At 39.3% G+C, this 27,882-nt stretch overlaps 1 protein-coding gene across 7 annotated transcripts; it reads left to right on the forward strand.

The window, feature by feature from the left end:
- On the forward strand, positions 1–27,653 carry LOC110833428 (rho GTPase-activating protein 45). Of its 7 annotated transcripts, none has more exons than XR_015537095.1 (20): positions 1–360; positions 2,859–3,098; positions 3,425–3,568; positions 4,247–4,328; positions 5,434–5,506; positions 6,424–6,687; positions 7,650–7,760; positions 8,938–9,174; positions 10,154–10,348; positions 10,846–11,053; positions 11,325–11,477; positions 11,789–11,922; positions 12,543–12,731; positions 13,050–13,234; positions 13,687–14,111; positions 14,652–14,788; positions 15,478–15,925; positions 16,582–16,914; positions 26,367–26,470; positions 26,779–27,653. XR_015537095.1 is itself a non-coding variant. In XM_022071464.2 (19 exons), exons 2-19 carry the CDS (start codon positions 2,882–2,884, stop codon positions 26,826–26,828), a joined length of 3,585 nt encoding a protein of 1,194 aa, XP_021927156.1. In that variant the 5' UTR covers positions 1–281; positions 2,859–2,881; the 3' UTR covers positions 26,829–27,653. The 7 variants fall into 7 exon arrangements, 1 of the variants encoding a protein (XP_021927156.1); XR_015537094.1 differs by having other exon boundaries at positions 1–281; XR_015537096.1 differs by having other exon boundaries at positions 1–233.
- Positions 27,654–27,882: the final 229 nt, after the last annotated feature.

The raw sequence follows: 27,882 nt of genomic DNA on the forward strand, positions 1-27,882 counted from the left end.
AAGGGGAGACGTATGTATGAGCTACAAGTATTCTGTCCATTTCGCGTAGTAAGTTTGTAATGCCTGCTTCGTGCGTCTAAAGATAGAACTGGCTGGCAGAGAGACGGCAGGCCAGCTGCTCCAGTCTTCGGTAGGGGCGAGTGAGATGGTTGGCGTTTTGATATTATGTGCTTTTCAAATTAACCAGGCTGAGAAATGTGTCAGCGGTTTATGGAGTCTTTCTTAAGTTTTAGGTACTGGAATTTGTTTTAGATCAGTGAAACGTTTGGACCGACACGAAGGTAAACTTAACCTTCATTAGTCCGAATTCTTTTTAACTTCTGTTTCCCTGCAAGGATTTCCTGCTAACATATATACAAGGTTTGTTTTGAGTCTGTGACATCATATAATAATCATCACGGGAAGTGCAATCTATGGGAGAAGAAATAAGGATTTCAAGAAGCTAGTGTGTGTACCAATTTGTTTTTCATCATATAGTTTCTGTTTTCTTCAGACCGGAAAATAATTCTTAAGCAGTATCAGTAGTGTACTAAGTAACTGTACATGGTTGCATTTTATTGTAATCACTCTCTCGCTGATAATGGTAAAGGTGAACGATATTCGAAACTGCTTCGAATGATGACAGAATAGAACTTATTTACATTTCATACATCCTTAGCCCAAGCCAAGGCTGTTGTACATGTCATAGCACAAATACTTGTTTCTCATACAAATATAAACTGCATAGTTGTGACATAGGCAAATTTAACATAAACTCTCCGAATACAGTTCCAACGTCATTAAATGCAAATAGACCATTCCCCCATAGAAATTGTTACACATTGAAAGTGTGGACACACATATCCATGCATGCATCCTTAGATTACATCAGCCGTCGTATTAATATTCAACATGGTGTCAGATGGAGGATATACGAGTGAAGGCAATAAGTGATGGTGACGCTGTCTAGCACGGTAAGAAACTCCTACATTGTACGGTACATCGAACCAAATTCTGCACTCCTTTTAGGAAACAGCCGTGTAGGCGGGTAGTTTACTTCAAGATGAGCAAATCCGATAGGTATCGTTCAGAGGATTTACTGGCGAACTAATTTTTTTCCCGAATTCTGTCCTCCCTGGCAATCATGTTAGGTGTGGTTTGCGCTGTTTAGTATGCTGGCCGCTGTTGAGTCGAATTTAAACCCACTAAACTACCACTTCGCATGTAATCTTCGTTCTCTTAAGCAATTTCTTTCTTGGTGAGTTCCCTACCGATATTTTGCAACCATTTTGTGCTTTTCTGAATACGTAATTAATGTCACTTTTCCATGTAATTCTCATCTCCCCTAGATTCATTGACCCTAACTATACTCTTGAATAGGATGGATAATGAAAGTATTTCTTCACTCCCATAAAGACAAGATTCATCTCTATTTCATCCAAATATTTTCGTTAGTACATTGTTTTTAAACATTTTCATTGTACGTACTGCCAGCAGCGAAACAGCTTAATGTTTAGGTTTTAGAAAGTGGAAGATATAAATACGCCAGCCGAGATGCTGCTGTCCACAATAAGTACGTGCCCGTTTCTACCATTATGTTTAAATTTGGCAATATATGATTGCCACAACAGAGTATACAGCGTCGAAATCTATCTGAATATTAATCTGTATTGAGAACCATGTTTCCTTGGATCATGCAATTTGTAGAACATTGGTAGGTACCACATCAACTGCAAAAACAGAGCAAAGTAGTGAAATAGGGCGAAGATTTTCAACTCACTTTGGCGTGTATTCTTTAAATTAAATTATGACAATGAAATTTACTTCACTTCAATGGAGGAAAAATACGTAAAAATATAATTTACGATTCCAAAAATATTGTCAAAAGATGCGTACGACGTCAATACGAGATATATTGCGTATTCGTTAACACCAAAACAGACGGTGAGTGAAATGATCGTTGCGTATCCGCATATTCTACAGAACAATAGAATAGAATTTGTTTGCAATCCACGAACTTTCACAATTCGTTCCTCTTCAGTAGTTGTGTTACTGTCCACCGTGATGCATTTCGCGTAAATTTATCTATGGAATCACACAAGGCATAGCTACAGGCGATACGTATCGCGTATCACCGAGTGATATCCCTACGCTTCGTATTGTAATGCACGTTATTCCTGTAAGCAACATGTATTACCTTTCGACTTTTGTTATTGCTTGTTCCTTCCTTGTGAACGCTACCTAGGGTTTAAATCAAGGCCTTTTTTTTTTTGTCCAGAGCCCCATTTTCGTGACAGTAACTCACACATACACGATTGGAAGCATAAATTTGTTGACGCACTCTTAAAATATTGGTGTCTGAAGGTCACCTCCATATATTTTCCTTACTGTTTCCTGAAAGCATTACTTAAATATTCATATCGATGTTCGTATTAAAGTGTGTGGCTTATTACGATTTCATGTCAGTGTTATCTGTGGCTTTCAGTAAGGTTTTCCCAAAGATCTTCGTCCATTTGGTTGTGATTACGAATCTGAGGTGGAATTCGTGAGCGGGGTATTCAAAGAACATTTGTTTTTTTTCAGTTAGTCCGTAGTGCTCCATGAAATGTATGACCGGTAGTGTACCTAATTCCTTCATTTGTTTAAATAATTTAAGAACAGTGTGTCTGTATTCACTGACTCTTCATTTTGCCCACAGTGGGTATTCAAGGGTTTCATATGATTCTCAAAGGAAACAGCATTTATTTCCCTAAACAGCTTCAGCCAGTCTGTTTTTATATTGATGATGCATTATATTTTCTTTTAGGTAAAAACTGAATTTCTTTTAATATTATTTAGTGAAGTCTTGAAACATTTTAGAAATCACTATGTTTCAAAAGGTCACAAGCACCAAAGGTGAAGCATGGATGGAGCCAGACATAGTGCCAGTGGGGGAGTGCTAGGAAGTGTCATTAGTTCTCCTCGTTCCATCTCTATGGCCAGCATCAGTTCCGAGGGCAGCATGGAGAGCCCTCTTGTGGAACAAGAAGAAATAGCAGCCCTCACCCACGATGTACGTAATTTCAAGGAGGCGCTTGGAAAACTTCGAAAGATTTTCCATCCTGATTTGACAGACAGGGGTAAGTTTGTTAATAATACCTTCAGTTTTAATTTTATTCCATATTAATTTATACGTATTGTGCTACAATGGCAGTGTTTTGTGGGATTGTCTGTCTTACCAAATCTTCAATAAGACTTTGGGAGGAACATACTGCCTCCATCTTTAGTTCATATATGTTGATGTCTACCTACAAGTTCACGTGGTATTGTGAACCGGAAGACCAACATCAACATCTTCACTGCTATGAGAACCTTCAACCTCACACGAAGGTACTGACTGTGTCTGTGCAACCTTCTACATTTCTTCATACCTTGGGTGTAACCTAACCTATAAAAATCATTTCAGACAAGCCCGACACCATACGAGTAGCCGTTCATGAACGACTTGGAGAGGTGTTGCGGATACTGAGGAGTGTCCTGGACAGATACCCAGCACTCCAGTCAACTGAACTCCTGGTAACTGCAGGGACTCTCATACAGCAAGTGAAAGGTCACACGTTTTGTTCATCATTCTGTTTTCTTGTGTAATACTGTGTCACTCAGTTTTGCTGTTAGATTTGTGTTCTGAATAGTAAGTCAAGAGTGATGTAGAGAAATTAGGTATACTTGTGGGTTATAGGGACACATCGCTTTAAAAATAGGTTAGGTTAGGTTAAGTTAGGTTAGGTTAGTTGTCATTTGTTGAAATAAAATATAATAACTTTCAAGTATATGTAATTTATCCACACACACTAACCTAACCTAACCTAACCTAACCTAACCTAACCTATTTTTAAAGTGATGTGTCCCAATAACACACAAGTACCAGAAATTATTCATGACTTATTTGAGGAATTTTACTGTATATTGCGTGCAGGGTTTAAGAACATCACAAATCTATCAGTCAAATTAACTGCTTACAATATTAAGTTGAGATACATTGAATTATTGGAGCTCCTAGAGTAATTCATGTATATATGCATGTAAAATGAGCATGATGTAGTTTTACAACTTTCAGGCATAGTTTGTGTTTAGTTTCTAGAACTAGTTCTATTTTAATGGTTAGAGTATTTAATGGGGGCTTATTTTGCCTTCAGCATTAATGTCATTCAGTGGTCTTCAAGTGAGTGTCAAGTCAAATGAAGAAAACTGCTTACAGGAAAGGAATTGTAATGTGGTTTGTTTTCAGGGTATAACTATGAAGGTAAACAGCTGGATCACAAAGAGATTTTTGAGTCCATCGATCAACTGGCTTTGGCTTTCAGTAGCAGGTAGGCAAATAGATGTTTACGCTTCTCTGTGTGATTAAAGTTTCCAATTTTAAAATGTGAAAAATACAGATATTAATATTTTAAAATAGTGGGCATTTCTGAAGAATATAGTAATATTTTAAGAATAATTGAGGAATTTTATGAAAACAATGGTTAAAAAATTCTTGGCTAACTTAAACAGGGACCGGTAATCTCTATGACTATACACCAACTACAATTTTCGTAACATGAAACTATGAGTAGAAATATGCAAGGAGTATAACCACACAAAGTCAACAAAGGATTATCCAAACACAAAATGTAATATCAGGTGATGTCTATTTGATAAAATATCTTATTTTTCTCTGTCTTATTTGCTGTCTTTCATGTTACAAGGAGTGTGATTACCACAGAAATCTTTGATAAGACTTTCAAAAAATTGATTATCTGTGACAATACTGACCTCCAGAACTTCCTTCTGTGGGAATTTTTCAAATAAAGAGCTTATTTGAGTAACTCACGAAGCTTGGAGGATCTGAAACACAATTTAGAACAGACTTAAGCCAACACACCCTGAAACACTTCAGACAAAACCTACTGAGAAGGGTGGATGCTTGTCTTTTAGAAGATGCTAGAAATTTTCAGCATCTGTCGTAAAGTTCCTAACAAATAAAGACTAAAAAACAACTTGTTTTTCTTGTTATGTTGATATCACCAAAGTTTACAAATATTGCTGCAGTTACGATTATATTTTAAATGAAATATCCCCTGCACTAAAAACAGTTTCAGTTTGAAATTAGATCAAATCTAAAACTTCTTGACGATGGTGAAGAGTCATTTGAATAAAAATCTCCTTGGATATTATTATATTATTACGTTTTATATTTTATATTTTACTAGACGATGGATAATATCCAAGGAAATTTTTATTGAAATTGAAATTAGATGTGAAATATGTAATCAACATCTTACTGCTTATATCCTTATTCTGATGACTGAATAATCAAATGATATTTTAGAGAAAATAGAAGTGCCCTATGCATCAACTGCCTAAGAGGTATAATTATCACATAAAATGTAATACAAGACAATGTTTTCTAGTCTTCCTATTTTATTCTTTTAACAGAGTTTCAGAATATCTTATGGGGGATCTGGACAGCAACATTTCCCTGTGCAGTTCTATGTCCAGCAAGACAAAGGTATGGTGCATCATACTTTGTGCTTGTCATTCTTTATAAATGCTACTGTAGCAGGCAGCGACACTAAAGGATTCTCGCGATCCTAAGATTAAGTCAAGAAGTTCTCCATATTTTATGGAACCCAGAGTTTTATTAGCACTGGTCCCTGTTCTGAAACAGATGAATCCCATCCACACCAAGGTTTTCCAAGTGGTGTCTTCCTTTCAAGCATTTTTTATTTTTCTCATGCATTCTACATGCCCCACCCATCTCTTTCTCCTTATTTTTATCATCCCATTAATGTTTGGTAAAGAATACAAATTATGTAGCTCCTTATTGTGCAATTTATTCCATCTTGTTACATTCTGTCTCTCTCATAGTGAAAAGGCGCAAAAATAACGGATATTTCTATTGGTCTTGTAAGAGGCAGGACAGTGTTTTCAAATTTGTGTGTCATTATCGTTACATCATTCCGTTATTCTAAAACTCTGCAGTATATTTTTTATTGTTTGTGGCTTTCGCTTTTTCTTCATAATAGCAAAGGAAATTTTTTCAGTAATACACATCTTGAGGTAGATTAAAAGGAAATAAACAGGTAACAGAATGGTTTGAAGAAAAAAAATAAAATGATACGTATGCCCTTGGTCACTGCCATAGTAACAGTAGCTCAGTTCTCTCAAAAACTGTGCTTGTGGTTTTACAAATGATTGATTCAGATAAGATTTTCTGTGTTGTGGTACTGTGTAGTCTTGTGGGTAGTTGCCAACTTTTCTGAGGAACATGTTGCTTCCATATACAGAGTGGAGGCAGTATGTTCCTCTAAAACACTGGTAACCATGTATAAGACTTCCGAGTGTCACAACCCAGGAGATCAAAGTTGATATCTTAATTTTCATGACAACCTCAAATCTCAGAGAGTATTAATATTGCATTGTCAGTCTTGTGAGAACCTGGCGTCAGATGCTGAATGCGGAGGAGCAGCAGAAGATAAGAAGCCAGGTGATCTCTCACCTCAAAAACTTGATGAAATGCTCTTGCTGTTGGAGCAAGGAGTGGATTTTGCATTGCAACATGCAAAACTGTGGTCAAAGTATGCTAAAGATGTTATGATGTATGTGGAGAAACGATCTCACGTTGAAATGGAATACACCAAGAATCTAAGCAAACTAGCAATGACTGTCCGGCCACTTATCAATGAAGAGGTAAGTCTAAAGTCATGAAACCAGAATGTCAGATTGGTAAAGGGCATCTATGCTGTTACAGAAAGAAAAAAAAATATCCAAAATTGTATAAAAAGATATTGTTTTATTGTAACCTTGTATTTTTGGTAAGTCATTAAGTTTGTTCTACGTGTGATTTTACCTAGATTTGGCATTAAATGCACCTTATGTAAATGAGTATTTTATCACTTTAAATAGTGGCAAAGTTGGCAAGCAGTCAGACCCAGTTCTTTAGATGGAGTATGTGGGAACAGTACCTAACAAATTAGGAAAGGTGTACACTTTAGAGTACTACCATTCCAAAAATGTTGTTTATGGGTGACGATATTAGCAGGGCAATGAAAGTAATATGAAATACAAGAATGGTATCTAAGGCCATTGATGCAGCAGTGTGGTCCATGGTCACCCTTAAAATAATTCCATGAAAGATGCGGCAGATGGACAGATGTGGATGGACCCATAGGTGTTATTTACTAAAACTAAACTGTAAAGAACACGTATAAAGGAAATAAAGATATGTAATATTTGTAAGAAAACGTAACTTAAGTTTGTGGTCCCAAGACTACGATACTGAGGCTGTGGAAATAAGTCCCATGGATCAGTCCCATCCTCATCTCCCTTCAGCTGTTATGTTCCTATCTCCTGTACTCTCCCCTGTGTTCCCCTCCAGTCATCTAGCCATTCTGTTCACAGAAATCCTGGTTCTTTGGGCTGGCCGCACAGGCCAGAGGGAGTCTGAGGAGAATGCGACAGTTGGCAGGCAAAGACAGGCAAGTCTCGAGCGTCATCACTCCCGCCATCCATGGAACTTCTTTCTGTGACCTCAGAACTAGTATTATCTGTTAAAATACTGATTACGCATATAAAACCTTGAATATTATGCGAGGAACTTGGATAGTGGCAGGGCTTTGAACTATCACATTTCATTTTGCTTCATGTTTTAGTGTAACTTGCCATTCCAATCTATCTACTGCACTGCACTGGACCATGACATGGAAAACAGCAAATCCAATCAAATCACATGCAGTCTGCTATTAGGGAAGAAGTTTATAGAGGTGAGAATTAAACATTATGTCATACTTGTTAAATGTTTCTGGTGTATCGGTAAATATTATACTCGGTTAACTGCCAGAAAGTCAGTCTTTCAAACCGTTGCACATAACCTGAAAATAACTTGGGTTGATTTTATTTTAAAATTTTAGGTTTATTTGAACTGTAACTGTTGTAATTTCATTCGATATACAGACACTCCTGTCTAGATGTCAATACTATTTGGCTCCAAGCTGCATTAATAGATTGGTTTTCAAAAGAGCAGACTTCTCAGCCAACTCTTATTCATGTATTCATGGATATGGAAATGTCAACAGTTGTAATAGCATGCGTCAAAACATTTTGACAGTTCTGTTTATTATACTGAATTCAGAGCCATGACATTTCTTCTAAATTTGAGGAGGCAGTCTGTTCGTCACACCTCAATATTGTTTTTAAAAGGACAAAACATGAATGACCTCCACTTCCGAATAATTATAACTGATGAGGAATTACATCATACTTCTAGTGAATTGGTTGACAATTTAGTCAGTTTGTACTGAGCAAATAATTCTTTGTTTAGTGACTGTTTTCCTTTTCCATGTCACTCTTCATGAATGACTCTAATTCTGACCTGTGACTGAATGTAGACTTTTGCTGCTCCATGTAGTTTGGCAGAAGATTATCTCCCTGATGATACAGCAAGTAGCTCTGAAATGTATGTAAGCTTCTACGAGACTACACAGTGTAACAACCCAGAAGACAGCCATCTTCATACTTGCTGCTGTGAGAATCTGAAATCTCATCTCCACATCAATATAATTATGATGTACTGATTTTTAATATCATTAATCCCCTAAACTTCTCTTCTTCTTCTATGGCTGTCCGGTCCGTATTCGGTCCATGGCCTCCTCAATTCTCCTCTTCCGTTCGGTCCTCTGTTAGGTCCATCTGTCCGAGGCTTTGATCGAGATTTCAAAACATCTTCCTTTTTATGGTGTAAGGTTGTTAGCCTTGTGACCAACCCCCAACCTGGAGGACCAGGGTACTTGTCTTAGTCTGACCTCTCCCCCTCGACCAATCTGGCTAGGGAGGCCCTACCAGTAGCTCTTGGGGTCACTGAGGTACTCAAGTCCCACCACCACGACAAGGTGCAGGTACCATTAAGTGGGGCCCCTAAACTAATGTTTCTTATGATTTTAGCCACTGAGTGCAAGACGTGTAGAACATGACAAGATTCGCAAGCAGGTGAAGGATCTATGGTTCAAAGAAGTTGCACATATGCACAAACTGGTTACACAAATGCAGAAAGTACACGGCACTTACATGAAGTGTCAACAGGAATGGGAACAACTTCGTGAAGAATCACAAAAGATTGACCAGTCTACACAGGGGAAGCTTGATAAAAGGAAAGTCACAAATGATGAAGCTATGCAGAAGGTTAGGATTACTTTTATATTAACATTCTGAAATGCTTTGATGTACCAATGCACTGTTGCAGGGAACAGAGGCTTACCTGTGTTTGATTTAAATTCTAACAGATAATATGAGAAGAAATGTTCAATTGACTTACACTGATATTGTTTGAAATATGGGCTGTCATGTTGTCATTTCTGTCACACTCGAGAAGAATACAGGGCTTCCACAAATTGCTGCCAACAGACACTTTTTGTTGCCAAAATTCTGTTTCAAGGTCTGCTTGGTGTTTCTCTGCTTCTACTCCCTGGAGGATTCCAGTCCAGTGCATCTCTTTGTTCTGTTCTTTTCCACGTCACGCCATGTCCAATCCATTTCCTTCTCTCAGTTTCACTACAATTTCTTCCAGTCCTCTTTTGATCCAGAGCTCTTGCAGATCACTTCTGGATATTTTATGTTTAAAATTCATTTTAAGTCGACATTTATAAATGTTTGTGATTCACAGTCAGTAGTTTGACCTTTGTTTCGTGTTTTTATAGCTGTATAAAAGTACAGATATAACATTACAATTACAATGTACTATGTTAAATAGCATTGCAAAATGTCAGTAAAATAAATTATGTATTCACCTTGTAGAGAAGAAAGAATAGATATGAGCTTCTTGGCCGATGGTGCCGAGTGGAATCTGGAATGAGGTTCTGCATCTTAGAATTTGGCTCCAGGTTTCTGTGAACACAATTATGCAACAAGTTTGCATTTATTCTTTCTTATGACAGTAACTACACAGCATTCTTATCAGTACTTACGTTACATGAAGAAACCTTAACAGAATTATTAATTACTCTTCTGACAACTTCATCTGTTTTGATTAAACTAAACCACATTTATTAGTTTTGAATTGATTCAGTGTCATACTCATATCTTACCAGTACAGATTAGTATTATAAAATTATATGTAAAGCAAATCTCGATGTAGTACCTTCAGGCGAATAATTCTGTTCAGGCCCTAGAAGCAGAGGCAGTGTATAAGGCAAGTGTGATGGAGGCCAATGAATTCCACACGCACATGCAGAAGATGAAGTCGGTAATTCTGCAGCGCGTACGTGAGTTGATTTTGCAGAGTGATTGCATCATTAAGACTGTTACAGTCACTTACTTCCAGCTACAGCATGCGCTGAGCACACCTCTTGCCACACAGGTAAGTCTGGATGTGAAGAAAGGAACGTGCATTTCATAAAGCCCTGATCACTGATCATAACTCTGATTCACTTTAAATATTGGTCTGTAAAATGTATTGTAATCAAATAGTCATCATCAGTTGGTACACTCATTGTATGATAATTTCACTTCTAAACTTTCAATACATTTTAAGCATAAATGTTGGAAAGTATTTGTATTAGGCTACTGTTTTCTGTGGGCCCTTTATTAGCATTATGGGGCCTGAAAGTGTTTTCCAATTTTTTTTTCATATGCTGCAGTTCCTTACAATAATTCTTTTACCAATTCAGTAAATTCCAGCTCATTTCCAGTATCTAATATTTGCCATAATTGACTTATAAGAATAGAGACGTACACATTTTCGTGATCAACAAAAGCGAAATGAGTTAAAATTATAAAGTTTTGAAAACTGAATGATAATGCATCTTTTCTTGGACAGATTACTAAGAGCATTGTGGATAATAATCTGTCATGCAGTTTCAGACTTTGTGTGAGAGCAGTCAGCTTTATGATCCAGGGACGCAGTACGCGGAATTTGTCAAAAGACTGCCAACTGCTTTGGTGTCTCTTAAAGATCCTGCTCAGTTGCCTTTCAGTTTTCAACCCTACTCTAAAGGAATCAATAAACTCCTGGATCAGGAAAGAAAGTCAACCGATTCTGTTGAAAGTGATGACTTGTTTCAAGGTAAGTTAATTTAAAAGTAAAAAAATATTTGGACCAGTGTAAGATGGTGATGAAGACAGCGTGTATCTCCGAAACATCAGCAAATTCCTACTGTTCTACAAACTAGAAAACAGCTGTCTTCTAATACGACATATTTTGCAGCGAAGTGATTTTGCGTACTTCTTATGGCATTCATGTTGGTGGTTTATCACAATGGTAATTACACACCCATAACGAGTTTAAGTTTTTTATCTATACATGGACAAATTAATATTTGACTCTGTTTTTGCAGGAAAAGGGAAGTTTAATGCAAAATGTATGGCTGGTAGTGACACCGACAGTATCGCCAGCAGTCAGAGCAATAAGAGCCATGAGCCGTCACCCACATCCAACCGCAAGCTCATCGGAATGTCCTCGTGTGACGAACTTAACGCCAATGATAATGGCAAGTATTAAGATTGAATATTCATCAGCTACGTAGTTGACTTTTCTTTCTTTATTCAAGTAATACTGTGTTACAGTTCTCGTATATTGCGCTAATTAACGGAGCCAATGCGTCCACTGCTGTTAGAACTCATTTATGACTAACAAAACATCCTAGTATGTCTACTGTGAGGTGAGTCGAATCTTCGCTATCACAACTCTGTTTTGTAAGATTGATTTTAAAACTATGACAGCAATTATAACTGCATAAGAAACATGTGCTTACACTTTTTTGGGCAAATTGGGTTTGCTTAGAACAATTTGTTTTTGCAGATGCCAGTTATCTTGGGCAGAAGAGCTGCATGTCCAAAGCAGCAGAAACGCACGCTTTTCGTAAACTTAAGACTCCATCCCGGTGCCGAGAATGTGATTCATATGTGTACTTCCAGGGATGTGACTGTACTGAGGTGAGAAGGATGAAGGTGGTTGTGATTTTTACGTTGGTTAGCGTACCGATTTAATATTTTTCATTATACACAATAGGATTATAAACATTAAAATGCATCAGTCTCTTTGACTCCAAGAGTTACGCTGGTGGTAGCATAGCTACTGGTAGGGTCTCCCTAGCCAGATTGGTCGAGGGGGAGAGGTCAGACTAAGACAGGTACCCTGGTCCTCCAGGTCGGCGTTTGGTCGCAAGGCTAACAACCTTGCACCGTAAAGAGGAAGATGTTTCGAAACCTCTATCAAAGCTTCGGACAGACGGACCTAACGGAGGACCGAATGGAAGAGGAGAATTGAGGAGGCCATGGACCGAATACGGACCAGAAAGCCATAGAAGAAGAAGAAGAAGTCTCTTTTATTTACATCAACCCAACATGATTCTACCCTTTAAAGGGCAATCATCAGGGGTTTCTGTGTTAGAATTTTAGCGTAATGACTGAGGTTAATACCTTGGATGTTACTAGTTTCACTTTGAGAACACTTACACTGTCATTGCTCTACAGCAATTCATGAGGAACAAAAAAGAGGCTTTTACTGCCACTTTGAATGTGCCAGTATCTTTCTAATTATGACTGGTTTGCAGTGTGGATTAGCTTGCCACAAGAAGTGTCTTGAAACTTTGGCCATCCAGTGCGGGCACAAGCGTCTCCCACGGAGGATGACAACTTTCGGAGTGGATCTAGGTCAACATCTGACTGAAACGGCTACTCTCGTGCCACACATTGTCTGCAAGTGCATTGATGAAATAGACTCTCGTGGTAGGCTAATTAAGGTAAGAAATTAAAGTCCGGTTCCTCGTGTATTTCTCGTCTTTCTTCTGTTATTGTTTCTTTTAAAGTTTTGTTTTAAGTCCCACGTGTTATATTCAAGTATTTGAGATTTATTTTTAGACTGGCTTCTGCCTAACTGTTAGTTTATTGCGTTAGCGTAACACTAATCTGTTAACCCCGGAGTTAAATCCCCAGTTACGATATGGTAAAAATTAATGCTGTGATTAAAGTTTTTTAAGTTCGGTGTTAGGTATCTTAAGTAGTATTAAATATGAACTGAGCAAATTGACACTGTAGATAATCAAATCTTCCAATTACAGGGTATCTATAGAGTATCCGGTGTCAAATCTAAGGTAGAGAAATTGTGCCAGGCTTTTGAAAATGGCGCGGACCTGGTAGACTTGACTGATATCCACCCTAATGTCATCGCGAATGTACTGAAACTGTATCTGCGGCAGTTACCAGAACCCCTTCTTACATTCTGCCTCTACGCAGAATTTGTGAGGTAAGATAAAGCAAAGCACAGAAGTCATGTTATTTTCCTTTTATTCCTGCATAATTATACAACTAAGAGGAGAAAGCTCAAAAGTCCAGAACTGCTTCAAATTTAAAGCACGTATCGTTATTACGTTAAACCTTAATTTCACACTAGGGTTACATTCCTTGAATGCTGTTTATTAACTAAGAGAATATAATGGGCTTATTCCACAGAAATAAATACTTCTTGCTGTTGTGTTTCTTTACATGTTGGGGTGAAATGTGAGTTTTTAAATTTAAATTTTCTTAAGCTTGTGTGAAGAAGCATGCTACAGCTGTGTTTAAGGAGTCACAGTGATGCCACACTGAAAATGGCAGGTTTTTATGTGTAGGCAGACGAGTACATACACATTATATAAGTTAAACGTTGGTAACAGGTACAGAAGTAGAACACAATTGCTATTGTTTTATGTTTTTCAGGATAGCAAAAGAGTGTCCTTCTGATTCGTCGGCAGAAGTAGGCGTGGCAACACAGGAACTGAAGGAGTTGGTACGTAAGCTGCCGCGCCACCATCACCTGACGCTGGCGATGCTCATGCAGCATTTGGAGAGGGTAGCGCGTGATGCCGACGTTAACAACATGCCTCCAAGTAACTTGGGCATTGTGTTTGGACCCACTCTGTTGCGCACAGCTGAGGGCAGCGCGTCGCTAAACTCCTTAGTAGATACCGTACACCAAACTCGAGCCATAGAACTGATGATCGCAAATGCACAGGATATCTTTGGACCTCAAGATATTGCTAGTGCCCAAGAATATGCCTGCGCCAAAATGGGTTTCGGCCTTACGCACTCCGCAAGAAAGAAACTTGAACCGGCTGATTCACTAGAAGGAAGCCGTGATGCAGGTATTATGACGGCAGGACACCAGTAAAATTCTTGATGATCCCAAATTCTGGGCAACAGTTTAATTTCTTTTCTTTGTTCTTAAACTGGGAAAGGCAATTTGATAACTAATCAGAGAGTAAGGAGGCACCATAATCCAAAAGATTAAAATTGACGTCTTCATTATGAACAGTCTAATAGCACATGCTTCATGTTGTAAATAAAAGTTATTGGTGTAGTCGCAGTACGTCTCTCACCTCCCAGGTCTGCGTTATTATATAGTAATTTTAGTATTACCTCAACGTCACACTTTATGTAAATAGGTTCGTATGCAGGAAAACTGTAAACTAACTAACTCCCTGTAGCAGAACCCACAGGTCCAACACCGACAACACCAAAGCCCAGCACCGGACACGATCCTGAGCCAACTCCATCCATTAATAAAATATTAAGTAATATAGAAATGAGAATTCTATTCAAAGTCAGCGCTAGAATAATATTAGGCTCGGCGTTATTTAATTCATTTAATTTCCTTCTAATTATTCTGTGCATTTAATTTATAGGAGAGGAAGTAGCTTCTGAAGACGAACTACATTACTTCTTACTTTCTGATGATTTAACGGGCGGCAAGCACGTCTCTCATGAAGCCATGCCAAAAGTATTTGAAGGATCCCTAAAGGATTATCAAGGACTTGAAGGGGTAAGGGACTTTCATTTATTCACAATTTATTGGCTTGAATCTCAATCACAGATTCATTGACTGCGGCTTCAAGACTCAAAGTACAGTTACGTTCACAAGAATTATACATCAGTAGGGATGGAAAGTATTGTACAGTTTATTGTAATTCTGAGAGATCTGAATATTCTTACATTGCAGACAGTTTTCTGTTTAGACAGTAATCACTTATTGATAAAAAATATTACTCTGTACCTACCCCATATTTTTGTGACACAGATGACTTCTTCTTTCTCATCTCCCTTTTTGCCTTTGTAGAGTCGGGGTTGATTGCTCGGTCCATCTCCTCCATTCCGTGGAATCTTTGTTTCTCTGAATTGTATTAAAAACCAAGTGCGAGTGATTGGCCCAACGACTGGTTGCCAGGTTTGGAGGGGCTGCCTCCTGAGCCACCTGGCTGGCCGTCCTCTGCGTCGAGGCTGAGGTCGGTCATTTCCTACCACCTCTGTAGTTCTGGTTTTCCCGCTAGTACTCGGGTGGCTGATTGCAGTGACATCCCGCTGGGCGATGGGGTGGCTACATCCCTACGCCAACCACAGATGACAAATCATAATTTTTTTTTCTCTATTATTTTGTAGTTGTGCTTATTTTAATTTTTCCTGTAGTCGCTGGCTGTGGTAATTTTACAGACTTCTCCTGTTGCTTATTTTTAGCTTTCCTTGTCGTCAAATCAAGGAGCGGCCAGCGCCAGTGCTGAAACAATCGAAAAGCCTAGGAAAAGTGCTTCGGTAGAAGTGGAAGAGAAGGTCTCCGAGAGAAGGCGGCAGTACTACAAGACGGACGGAGATGAGTGGACTGCTCACAAGTCCGTGCAGCTCAGCTCCCAGCGGACGGAGAGTTCTGCCGACTCTGACTACAGCTTCGAGTCCCACGCCAGCAGTTCTGTAGAGAGTCGGAGTCCCCGCGAACTTGAGGAGGGATGTGAAGTATTTTTAGAACTGCCCCAGTGGTGCAAAAGAAATCCCAGCTCAGCAACAGGTCATGCAGAGACGCAGGATTCTCCAATCTCTTCGATTAGCCACTCGCCAGATGACGCGGAGGCCGGAGCCGAGGCCCTGTCCACAACGTGCGCCATCAGTTCTACTTCAAAGCACATCACTGGTACGAGCTTACTCTAAAATGGCTGTGAACTTTTATGAAAGCCGTCGAGGTCAGTCGATGTACAGAGAAATGGAGTCGCAGGAACGAGGATAAAATTGCGTAATGAGCAGCTCCATAATTTTTACCTTTTTGCCAGATGTTAAGATTGTCAGATCCAGGAAGATGAAGTAGGAAAGGGAATGTAACTTTCTTGGGGAATATTGGAAATGTGCGCAAATCTGTTGTCAGACGTCGTGGAGGGAAGATGACTTGGAAGTTCCAGGCACGTTTATGTCAGAGTTAGCGTATAAATGTGGAACGCTTAAATTGTCAGCTGAAGAAATTTCAGTTCCCATAATTGGACAGTGGGTCCGAAGTAGCCGTACGCACAAATATTGTTTTTTCCTAAATTTGATGTACATTTTTGTTGACTCAACTGTTAACTTTGTAACGCTAAGATGTTCGCGAGTCCGCTACTTCTACAAAATAGACAAATGTTCTGTCGTTTCTTCTATAACTAAAATAAAATCAATTCTTTGTCTTTTTTTCTTAATTAAGTATAATTTTTGCTTACGCTCTCTAATCAGAAGAAGTTCCTTATCTGTTGAGGAGGGGGAGGATTCTGCGAATGGGTACGTGTCCCACTCATGGAAACATTTTCTTTCTTTATGCATCAGGAGATTATTCCACGTACATTCCAACGCCAGTTCCCAGTGTGGAGATGCAACACGACGAGTCTACCTTCTTAAATTACGAAGAAACGCTGCTCTCGAAGAGAACTTGTTACCAGGCAGAAAAGATAACAATGAAATATCCAGGCCTCGAATTGGTTCCAGTGGACGAGAAAAAGAAGATGGTGTCTGCACAAGTGGGTGGGAGAGCGACCACCCCGTATTCACCCCTCGATACTTTAAAGTTTTCTAAAGCTTCCGCCGTGACGTCAACAACGAGATGTCCTCCCAAGACGGAGCCTGCGGCCGTAGGATGTGCGGAGAATGTTATTAAGCCAGGTAATGACTTTTCTGTGCCTTAATTCATTAATGAGATTCAAATTAAACAGAAGAGATGCAGTGATTGAAAAATAGTTTAGTGGTCCTCTGAAGTACTCGTAATTTGTCTTCTGAAATTCGTAACCTATTAATTTTCGTGTTAAGTAAAATTAGTATCAAATATTATTTTTAGTGTATGTACACAATAATTATTTGGTAATTGAAGAAATTAAATTAGATCGATGCTTGTTATATTTTCATTACAGTACAGGATTTTTTAAATGTTTTAGGAATCTAACTTTTTTCTAATAAAAATGAAGTTCTCCTTGTATCGTACTGAATTCTTCATATAAGCGCGTTCAGAGGTTGAACTTTGATCTATCTTGAACATTTCCGTCTTCTGGGTTGTTGCGCTGTGTAGTCTGGTCGATGTTAACCAACGTTTCGGAGGTCATACTGCCTACGTCATCAGAGTATGAAGACTTCTGTCTTCTGGGTTGTTGCGCTGTGTAGTCTGGTCGATGTTAACCAACGTTTCAGAGGTCATACTGCCTCCGTCATCAGAGTATGAAGATTTCCGTCTTCTGGGTTATTGCGCTGTGTAGTCTGGTCGATGTCTACCAACGTTTCAGAGGTCATACTGCCTCCGTCATCAGAGTATGAAGATTTCCGTCTTCTGGGTTATTGCGCTGTGTAGTCTGGTCGATGTCTACCAACGTTTCAGAGGTCATACTGCCTCCTTCATCAGAGTATGAAGATTCCTGTCTTCTGGGTTGTTGCGCTGTGTAGTCTGGTCGATGTTAACCAACGTTTCAGAGGTCAGCGCAACAATCCAGAAGACAGAAATCTTCACACTCACTGTCGTGAAAACCTCAAATCTTACTTGATCTATCTTCTTACGAAATGAACTCTGTGTTGAGCCAAAATGAATGTGGCGGAAGTTTGTGGAATGTCTTTTAATTTTCCTCTTAACGTAACAAAGCGCACTTCTTTCTGCGGCAGAGAATGGGACGTTATGAGGTGTCGGTGGAGCGATACATTGTCATTCAGAAATTCTTTTTCAAATTATCCACGAGCTGCATAAAAATTGTTGGTCGATTTGGATGAACAGTTCTAAAGTCTTTTTTGTGGGTTATTTATTAAGAGTGATTAGTGTTCATTAATGTGTGTATTGGGAAACGAACTTGCGCAGGGAAAAAAGTATCAGTTATCAGCCAAAACTTGGAGAACTGATTACATTTTGAGTTTTAAACATACAAGAAGAGGTCCTCATTACGCTCACTCTTGTGCCACGCGATAATTTTCTGATATCGGAGCATTTTGCTACTCGTCTTGCAAGTTCTTTACAGGACACTCAATTAGAGTTCTGTTAATATAATTACTATTAACATTAATTGCATTTATATTTTAATTTATGTTTGATATAATAAATGAAAACTGAATACAATTAAATATTAAGTGTTTAATTTTAGGTAATATTTTCCTATGTTACGTTGTAGAATTCTGTTATGTGTGTGTGTTATGACTGGTTTTACTCAGGCACTTTTTCAGTCAGTGTGGTTTCGCCATTGTAGTGCCGAGTTATCTTTGAACAGCTTTTTTAATTTTTAACAGTAATTGTCGGGTTCATCTAAATCTCTGCTATGACTACGCATTTGCGCTGGTAAGATTATAATTTTCGTCCTTGTCGAACCTGAAATCACACTTAACTGCATTTGTACTATACGTTTGAAGACATGCTACATGTCTCTGTCTGGGGAAAGGCTGTTTTGTCTCATTTCTTACAGCTCTGACACCATTATCTGCCAGTACACCGATATAGCCTAATCCTGGCGAGGAGATATTTCATATGGAACAAGTATACGTGAACTCACGCAGTACCTGCTTTAAACAGAATGCAGCAGCCCCTTCGTGGGGGCTCCCGAGTCTCTAAGCCCGATTTTTATCGCAATAATTAGGATTCTTGTTTATCTGTGGCCATATTTCACTTCGTTACATTTTGGGAATTATACGTACGACAGAGTCTCTCATCTCTCTCTCTCTAGAATTGGACTGGTTCTTAGATTCGTGTGTAAAAAGAGAACGTAATTTCCTACTGAACAAAATTCTAGTAATATGTCGTGTTTTGTTTTTTATGTTGGTCTAAACGTAAGCTCCGTTAATGTTTTGAAGATGTAGCTCGTCTAAATAGTATTTAAATTGCGGTTCGTACCTCAAAGAAAACACAACTCGCCTCCATTACGAAGATCACTAGGAAAATAATCGTCGTATATTTTCAGAAGCATAAGAAACTTGTAAATGATTTCTGTGGGCAGTTATTGATTGTCAAAGCATAGTTACCAGTGAGCTTAAAACTGTAAATTTTTTTGTTTGTATATCGAGGGAACGAATTACAAAAAAAACAAAAGAAGAATTTAGAACGCATCAGACGAATACGACATTTGCGTACTCTGCTGTACGTTTTGTGCAGGCACGCTCTAATTAATTTAACAAGTTTTATGACCACAAATTCAATTAAACAGTTGTACAGTACACTTACTTCTCCTCTGATGGAAATTCAACCGAATTTTAATCTAATCGCATTTTGGTTTGTTTCTGTGGTCAACGAAAACACAAAGCGTTTTATTCATACGCGCGTAAGAATCACCAAAAAAATCTCTCGGGGTCACTTCGGCTGGGTACGTAATTATTTTCGGAAAGAAAAATTGTATTTCCCGAAAAACTGTAATTACTTTTCCATAAAAATAACTTCGAGTTGGTTTGCTAATGTGTCACAGATTTTGAGGCTTGTAATTCCTTAGGTTATATATATATATATATATATATATATATATATATATATATATATATATATATATATATTGTGTGTGGAGAGAGAGAGAGAGAGTAGCTCTTAGTGAGTCACATCCAAGTGACCATGTTTCTTTTTCAGACTTACGTCCACAGATTTCCTTCTTGGAGTCTCTCATTCGACACTGCATAATCTTAGCAGCTGATAGCGTAGCCTCATTAGAAAACATTGTGTTCGGGTGGAATAATCCGGCGTTTGTAATGTCTTGCTGGGTGGCTTCATCCGGTCCCATTTGACAAGCTCTGCCCTCCAACATTCCCCTAAGCGAACTTCTCAACCCCGTCGTGTTCCTTTCCTACCTTTCGTGACAGTTGACAAAACACTGGCGAGCAGCGAGTGATGCCTTGAACCAACGGGCAGACTAAAGTCTGTCCAGATAATCTAGAACCCTCTGTCAGACTCACGAATTCTTAACCTTGGAAATAGAAAGATTATGGTAGTATTTAGCCTCACGCTCCGGCCACTTTATCCCCGGGGGATAAAACCAGGAAACAGACTGTTTTTAGCGGGCTGTGTGTGTCCCCAGATTCGTTCTGGACGTTGTTTCAAAGATAAAATCCTGGTCTGCAGGGAATCGAACCCAGGTCGTACGTCACAAAATTCACTGAAGTTTTCAATTTCTGGAAACTTAGTGTGAAATTGTAAGAAAAATTGGTCGACCTAGTACGATAAGTTTTTATATTCTTCTTACTTTCACTAGTTAGGGGACTTGAAGCCTGTACCGGTCTCAAAATCCATTTCAAGCGCATACTTTTCATTCAACTCTCTCAAAATCTTTGGTTTGGTGTTTCTATTGTGAAACTTTGACGTTGTATATGCTCTGCCCTACCTTATGTTTTGTTTTCCGGGGTTTATCTGTCGTCTACGTGAAATTAAAATTGCAAAGTCTCGGTTACTTCCTCTTTCTCCGAAACGTCGGCACTTACCAACGCCTAAACCCATAAGAATATCTTCAGCCCTGGCAGTGATTTTGGGACACCCTGTAACTCGCAGGGCAACAGCTTGAGAGTCGGCACTTGGCTTGGTTAGGGAGAATGAGTGAAATGACAAAACACCGGGTTATCCATATTCATAGAAATTCTGAGCTGCATTTCCACCGCGCGAGGCGACGTCTATATTATGACTCTTATCATGCGTGCGAAGTTTCGTAACTAAGTTAGGTAAATGCCGAGTTTAAGGAGAATTGTGTCTTGGAAGACACGTAACCATCAGGAGAACTAAGCAGCTGTTCCTTAGTACCGGATATTTCTTCACCAGAGATTCCCCAACAGGCGCATGAGTTGAAAGACAATCCCGAAATGATTTAAAATCGAAAATCAAACATTCTAAAATATCACAGTGACGGCATTGGACGTATTTAAACAGTGGGACTGCTGATTCGAATTCCGATCAGGGCACGTAACTTTGACTACAAACAGTCCAAGCGAATGCCAACGGGATTAAAAAAATTTAAGCTGAGAGGCATTTTAATTCCCTTGAAATGGGTGAAACATGAATCTAGAGATGTTTTCGTTAGTATCGCGACTTAGCCAGTACAGAGAGCTGATCCCCGCCCACTGTGACCGCCTGACGTGGAACTTGCCTGACATTGGATTACGCAATTGCTTAATCGCTTTCTGAAAAAGTTGGTCTTGAACGTCGGAATAGTTCATTTTATATGCGGAGGCTGTACAAATATTTGTTCTACCATCCACACATGTAAAGCTCGAAGGCCCATTACAATGGTAGGCTATATTCGACTTCACCAGTGTCTTCGGGACGTCAGCCCCGAGACCGGTTACCCTCACCCTCTGACCGAAGTTTCAGTAGTTAACTCATCGCCCTGATGATGGAGCAAAGAAGCACCTCTGAAACGTCGGTAGACTTCTACCAGGCTACACGGTACAAGAACCCAGAAGATGTCCACAACGCATTCCAATATACACGTCTCTCTGAGATGTCAGAATCTACCTAAGAGTCCACACGGCGTTACAGCCCGGAAGGAAACGTCATCTTCACCTCCGTGACAAGGGAAATGGTCCAGTGTCGTCCCGGAGACCTTCCGCCATTTATCTTACCAACGCCCTCCGAAGTAATTATCTCTGGCTTTGTGGGCTCTAGATCCTTGCATTTCCTCGGTGTGAAACTGGTTTTATGATAACAGTACATTATAATACGCGTTTTATCAGATGGTTTATTCATACTCTGCGTAAGTGTTTGCAGCGTAACTAATTTGTATATTAGTTTTCTTTTATGGATTGCTCAATGCAAATTTACTTTTGGTAGCCATGCGAAACATGGTCTCTCACTCAGAGGGAGGAACACAGATTGCAGGTGTTTGAGAATCGGGTGTTGAGGAGGATATTTCGGCCTAAGAGGGAAGACGATGGGGCGTGGAGAAAACTGCACAATGACGAGCTTAAAAATCTGTACTGCTCCCCCAGTATTGTGAGGGTGATTAAGTCGAGAAGAGTGAGATGGGCGGGACATGTAGCGCGCATGGATGGGACAAGAGGTGTGCAACGGGTATTGGTTGGGAAACCTGAAGGGAAGAGACCTCTGGGGAGACCTAGACGTAGATGGGAGGATAATCTCAGGCGGGATCTATGGGAGATAGGAGTTGAAGGAGACTGGATTTTGTTGGCCCAGGACAGGGTCCGGTGGAGGACTTTGGTTAATTCGGTGATGAACCTTCGGGTTCGGTAAGCCATCTAGTTAGTTAGTTAGCCATGAAATACTGTGAATTCGGAATAAATGTTGGACCACTTCCCATTGAACTTCTCAAGGGCTTCCTAGTATCGATATCACGCAGAGTCGAGAGAGATTTCGACTGTGAATGGAGGGGCTGAGTAGGGAGAAGGCTTTTGTGGCTTATTTTAAGATGCGTGTTTGGGTTTCATGTGATTCTCCGTGTGACAAGCAATTATTTGCTTGAGCAGGGTTGGCTAATAATTAATAAATTTTGTGTCTTCTCTGTGGTACGGACTAAATTCTTAGATATTATTCACACGAGCTTTGGCTTCAAAGGGTTTCATAAATAATGAATTGGTTGGATTTGGAACGAAGTTACCGTGGCTGTATTTAAAGTACTTCTCCTTTATTCGCCTGGAGTGACCGAGGAAAAACCACCAAAAACCTCAATCACGATAATCAGTCTCCAGGTCGAGATTTGAACCAAGGCTTCCCGAATAAAAAAGGAGTCCTAACTAGTGACTTTCGGTGCAACTGTGTCGTTTGCGACTTTTTCATTTATACATACGTCGTGAGGCTTAGTAACAGCGCAAAGTAGGTCTATGTATCGATATCAGATTCTTTTCTACGATATCATTTCATGTCTGCTTCAACTGGCATCTCTCCTCACGTGCACTGCGGCTAAGACAATGTTTGTTGGTGTAATATCGGCCATACCGGATGAACTTTGGCTGATGAAATGCCAATTGTTTCTAAAGTCTGGTTTCTCTCAAATTTGTTGTTAAGTTCGCAAATACTATGCGACAGCGATAATAGAACGACCCTGAATTGTGAATAAGTGTGTATCAGCACTCAATGATCTGTTTTACGCGTAGAAACCTGGATAAAACCTAATCGGTTTTGGTATCGAACTAAGAATTCTTGGAATACAAAGCGGGACTAAGCAAGTAGTCGATATCGCTAGGCGCAGTGCAAGTTTGAAATCCTAATGGTTCCGTTTCAAACAGATTCCGTTATTAGGGGGAAAGTGCTTACTTATGTACGAGCATCTGGCGAGTTGGTTTATTAGGACTGCAGACGACATCGTGAACCCCCGTATTGATTGAGGTAGGCCCTTAGGCTGAACATTACCTCATGTTGTACGTACCTGATTCATAGTAAAATGGAGGGGCAGGGATCCACTTCTCGTCCTCACTCGATGCATTAAGTAAAAGTTAACGTGAAAAATCAACACAATAATAAACCAGGAAAATTATTACGTGAAATTTGAAATTTTAACGACAGTGAGGGTGGTGATGTTCTGGGTTTTGGCGCCGTGTAGACTCGTCGGAAGGTCGAAATTGACAGACGTTTCAGATACACTTCGCCCGTATGATGGAGGTACTAAACACCTCTGCAATATCGGTCAGTTTCTAGAGGACCGGACGTTGTAACATTCTAGAAGTAAGTCGTCTTGTCTTTAAAGAAGATCGAGGCAAGTTTAATCGTTGCTTGTAATCAAAGTTTGATTGTGTAAACAAACCTAGAGATGGCATTGACGTGGTACTGTTCATGCCTAAGGCTTTGGTAGGGAGTAAGAGATTTAAGATGAGAAAATATAGAAAATTATATAGGCCTGTTTTGCATGTATGGTCACAAATTGTCTCCTCCACACCATATTAAAAATTCTTCGCCAGCTGGAGACCTTATCACCGATCATCCTTCTGAGACACAAATTGCAATCTTATCCCTTCGCCCCTCGTTTCTCCAATAAATTTAGCTCGAAATTTGCAACCCTCATCTCCCACTGCCACTCGACAGCCCCGTATAGAGCACCTTAATCGCATGCTTAGAGGAAGTGGCTGGTGGGACAGAAACACGTGTCGGTAGGGCCGGATCCTGGCGACTTCCAGTCAGTGAGGGAGCTCGCCTTATGTTCCGGGTTATTGTTCCGGGTTTTGACGCCGTGTGGACTGTCGGTAGATGCCAAAACCCAGAACAATAACATTATCACTGGGCACCATAATTCTTTCAGCATGACACTCGAGATTTCCTTCCATACTTTCTTAAAAGCTCCACAGAACGAGGTCTTCAAATACCTTACAAAATATTAGTATTGTTATTATAATAGTAAAAGCTTTTGAATGAATGAAATTTACTACGTGTAGTGGGTAAACTGCAGGAACATATCTCACGACCCCTATAAACCCCCCCCCCTGCATCTAATCCATGAATAATCTCAGTGAAGCTCCAGAGAATTGTCAGAAATCTCAAGAGGGTTCCTGCATGATTCAGCATGTAACACCATCACATACGTCCCTCTTTCGTGCCATATTTTTACCAAAACATATTCTAGATGGCGTGTTACTTGTTAAGCATTGTTCCGAATCTGTCGGTGAGTCAGGAACACCACCAGTTCACTATAAAAGAACGCTCGGCTCTCAGCGAGAAATGGTTCTTCTGCAATTGACGTGTTCGCTTGTTTCCTTATTCCAAACTCCGGAATACAAATCAGACACAATACCACTGTAGCAGGGTTGTTAACGCCAGTTACTTTGAACGCTGTGCACTGATGTTGCCGGCTTCTTCGTTAGGTCAACACGATAAAACATTATCTTATCTTACTAAGCTTATCAACTCTGTTACTCACTCTACTGTTCTCAGCAATTTAAGTTAGCAATTAAAATTGAGAACCAGCCTTAATGTTCGTTATAATTACTACAAAAGTCGATAAACACACTTATCTGAGCAGAAAACGTGTCTAATAGTTTAAATATGATCCACCATCCACTTCGTGGTTTTACGTAAATCCTCTTTTTGTGAGGCGTCGATACAAATTACGATAATCCTAGTTTTCTCATCCCTGTCTCATACCCAGGCCATTTAGAAGTTCCATGTACGAAATAGTGCCTTGGAATCGGCCACTGCCGTATTCTTCTCAATTCTAATCCCACCTTTCACTTGTCGCTGTGTAACGTCTGCGGTTGATACATCATCATTATATGAGCAAATTACCTGTCTGTCTGTCAGTTATAATGATATGCCGTCCTCCGTCGCCTCAAAGATTATGTCCATCCGTCTTTAGTAACCGCTACATTTTTTTTCCGGCCCTAACCAATCACTTCCGGAGTCTCGCGTGGCATTTAACGTAACTGTAGCTCATACGTTCGTACATGCGAAAAACACAGCCCAGGGAACAATTAAATTGCTAACTCTACGTTGCACCAACAACGATATTCTGTGATACATTGTTTAGAAAACACAGGATACCAACTACGTTTGGTGATGTTCTTGTGCAGATACTGGCAACACTGTTGAGCTGGAACATTGGCCTGTTGGATCACGTGACTGCATATTTAAATTTATGTATCGAACAGTATTTGGGATTCCCTTTTTTTGGCCAGATAAATTTGCTCAGAATTTAAGAAAGATTACTGTAAGAACCAACTTTTTGACGTAAATACGTCTATATTTTAGGGTCAGTGTCATTCCGCAAAAAACTGTTACGAAAAAGTGTAAGATGGTTACCTAGGAGACGCCATCTGTTTACTCGGCATTGTTGTTACCTATAAAACATTACATTACTTTACATTACATTCAGCTACCACAGACCCATCTTAAGCGTAACTAATTCAAGTTAAATAAGGAAAGTCTTAATCAAAATTATCTCAATTGTAAAGGATTTATAAAGGAAATATTTAGAATAAAGCCAATATATAAACTTCCTTTCCGTATAGACGTATTTACGTCTAATTCTCCGGAACCATAGTTCCACTGTCAACTTTTTTGGAAAATAATTGGTGTATTAATTAGACTCTGTCTTCGAACACGACCCAGAAACGTAAGTTCAGTGTTTGCTACGCATCCAATTAATGTTAGTTCAATTGTTATTCGCTGTATCTTTGTCAGCGACCATATGCAATGTGAGATTTGAGGTTCACACCGTGGGTTGTGACGTCGTGTTGATTCGTAGGTAAATACCGTCTCGAAGATGGAGGAGGTATGTTTTTCCCTAAACGTTGGTAACTACCTACGAGTCTACAGGACAATCCAGAAGAACAACATCGTAGACTACACGCAAGTTTTAACTTTATTATTTCTATTATTTATTTTAATCCGTCTGATCACAATATTTAAAATTTCTTATAATTAAGATAATAAAATATCATTCATGTTCCATATCGATTGATCGATTTACATTTCGGAACATTTACACAACATGTTTCGGTTTTTATAAAACCATCATCAGGTGTAAAATATATCTAAGAACTTAAAACTCAATTATGATTTCTGTAGTTTTTTTTTTTGGTGATGTTTCATTACGTTTGTTTTTCAATTTCTATTTAAACTGTCTGTTCTGTTAAAATAATATGTTGTAATTCTAGGAGCCTCTGAACCTTGTCATGGGCGTAGCTTAAGACCCCGTCTTTTCTGAGTTTACTGACTGCTTTTGAATGGACTGCCCGAGAAGACGGCGACGATCTGCAGTCAGAATAACGTACATCGAGGATCGAAGTCCCGAACGCGGTGTTTGCAGAAGCCCCCAGGCTCAGAAAAGAGGAAACAGACTTCAAGAAGCAAGACTGTGGAATTTCATTTCCTCCGAACAGTCGGCCCGCATATGCAGAATTTTATTTGCAGTTTTAAAAAAGTTTGAATTCTAACTGGATAATGTAGACGTGCGCCTGCGAGTCAGGGAATGCGTAATGATGCAAACAAACAAAGCTGATAGAGTAAAATGGGGAAGCGGGTGGAAGTTGTCGAGGTGGCAGAGTAGTTTCTGGGGGTGGGGGGGGGGGGGTGGGGGGGAGATAGACAGACGCTGGAGGACATGAAAGCCTACTGTAAAATTCATCGTGGCACAAAGGATAATCTCAGAATTTTGAATTTACTGATGAGCTAAGAAAAAAAAAAGGAAAGAAACATTCTTTAAATGGAATTTACTTCAAATCTTCCGAAAAGTTTTACTTGTGGCTTCGTGGTGACGTAGTCTCTCACCTTCACAGAACTCTGTGTGAGTTTTGGACACATTATCTACATTATCTCAATTCTCTGTCTACTTCGACCGATAACCGAGTTAAATCTTATCAGATGCACTGCAAGATTCAATTACAGGCTGCAAAAATATACATTTTATTACAAAGAATCGATACATTTTCAGTATACTTTAAATCATTTGGTAATGTTCATTTCTATCTTTGTAGATCTGACATTTCCTTTCGCATTTCTAAGTATAAAAAATAAACTGAACCTCACGAAATGTCTGTAGAATAGCGAGATGCTGACTGAGGCAAACTGTGACACATTGCATGTGCTTTAGACCAGTGGTATTCAACATTTTTTGTTCGCGTACCCCCAGATATAATTTCTCTTCAACTTTGTACCCCCAAAGTTGTTGGTGTATAATTCAAGTTATACATAGTATATAATCTACATCTAAAATAAATTAATTAAATTACATTACTGATTATTCAGTGTTTATCATAAAA

The sequence above is a fragment of the Zootermopsis nevadensis genome, unplaced genomic scaffold, assembly GCF_977971745.1.
Source record: "Zootermopsis nevadensis isolate Lab colony 2312 unplaced genomic scaffold, Znev_1.0 Znev_ptg000025l, whole genome shotgun sequence".
Lineage (NCBI taxonomy): Eukaryota > Metazoa > Arthropoda > Insecta > Blattodea > Termopsidae > Zootermopsis > Zootermopsis nevadensis.

What these genes read in the sequence shown, in the direction of transcription:
- LOC110833428 (XM_022071464.2), top strand. Translation starts at nt 2,882, where the DNA reads ATGGATGGAGCCAGACATAGTGCCAGTGGGGGAGTGCTAGGAAGTGTC. An exon ending in CTATGTCCAGCAAGACAAAG is followed by an intron (nt 5,507 to 6,423) that starts GTATGGTGCATC and finishes TTGCATTGTCAG; the next exon opens with TCTTGTGAGAACCTGGCGTC. An exon ending in GGAGAATGTTATTAAGCCAG is followed by an intron (nt 16,915 to 26,778) that starts GTAATGACTTTT and finishes TTGTAATTCTAG; the next exon opens with GAGCCTCTGAACCTTGTCAT.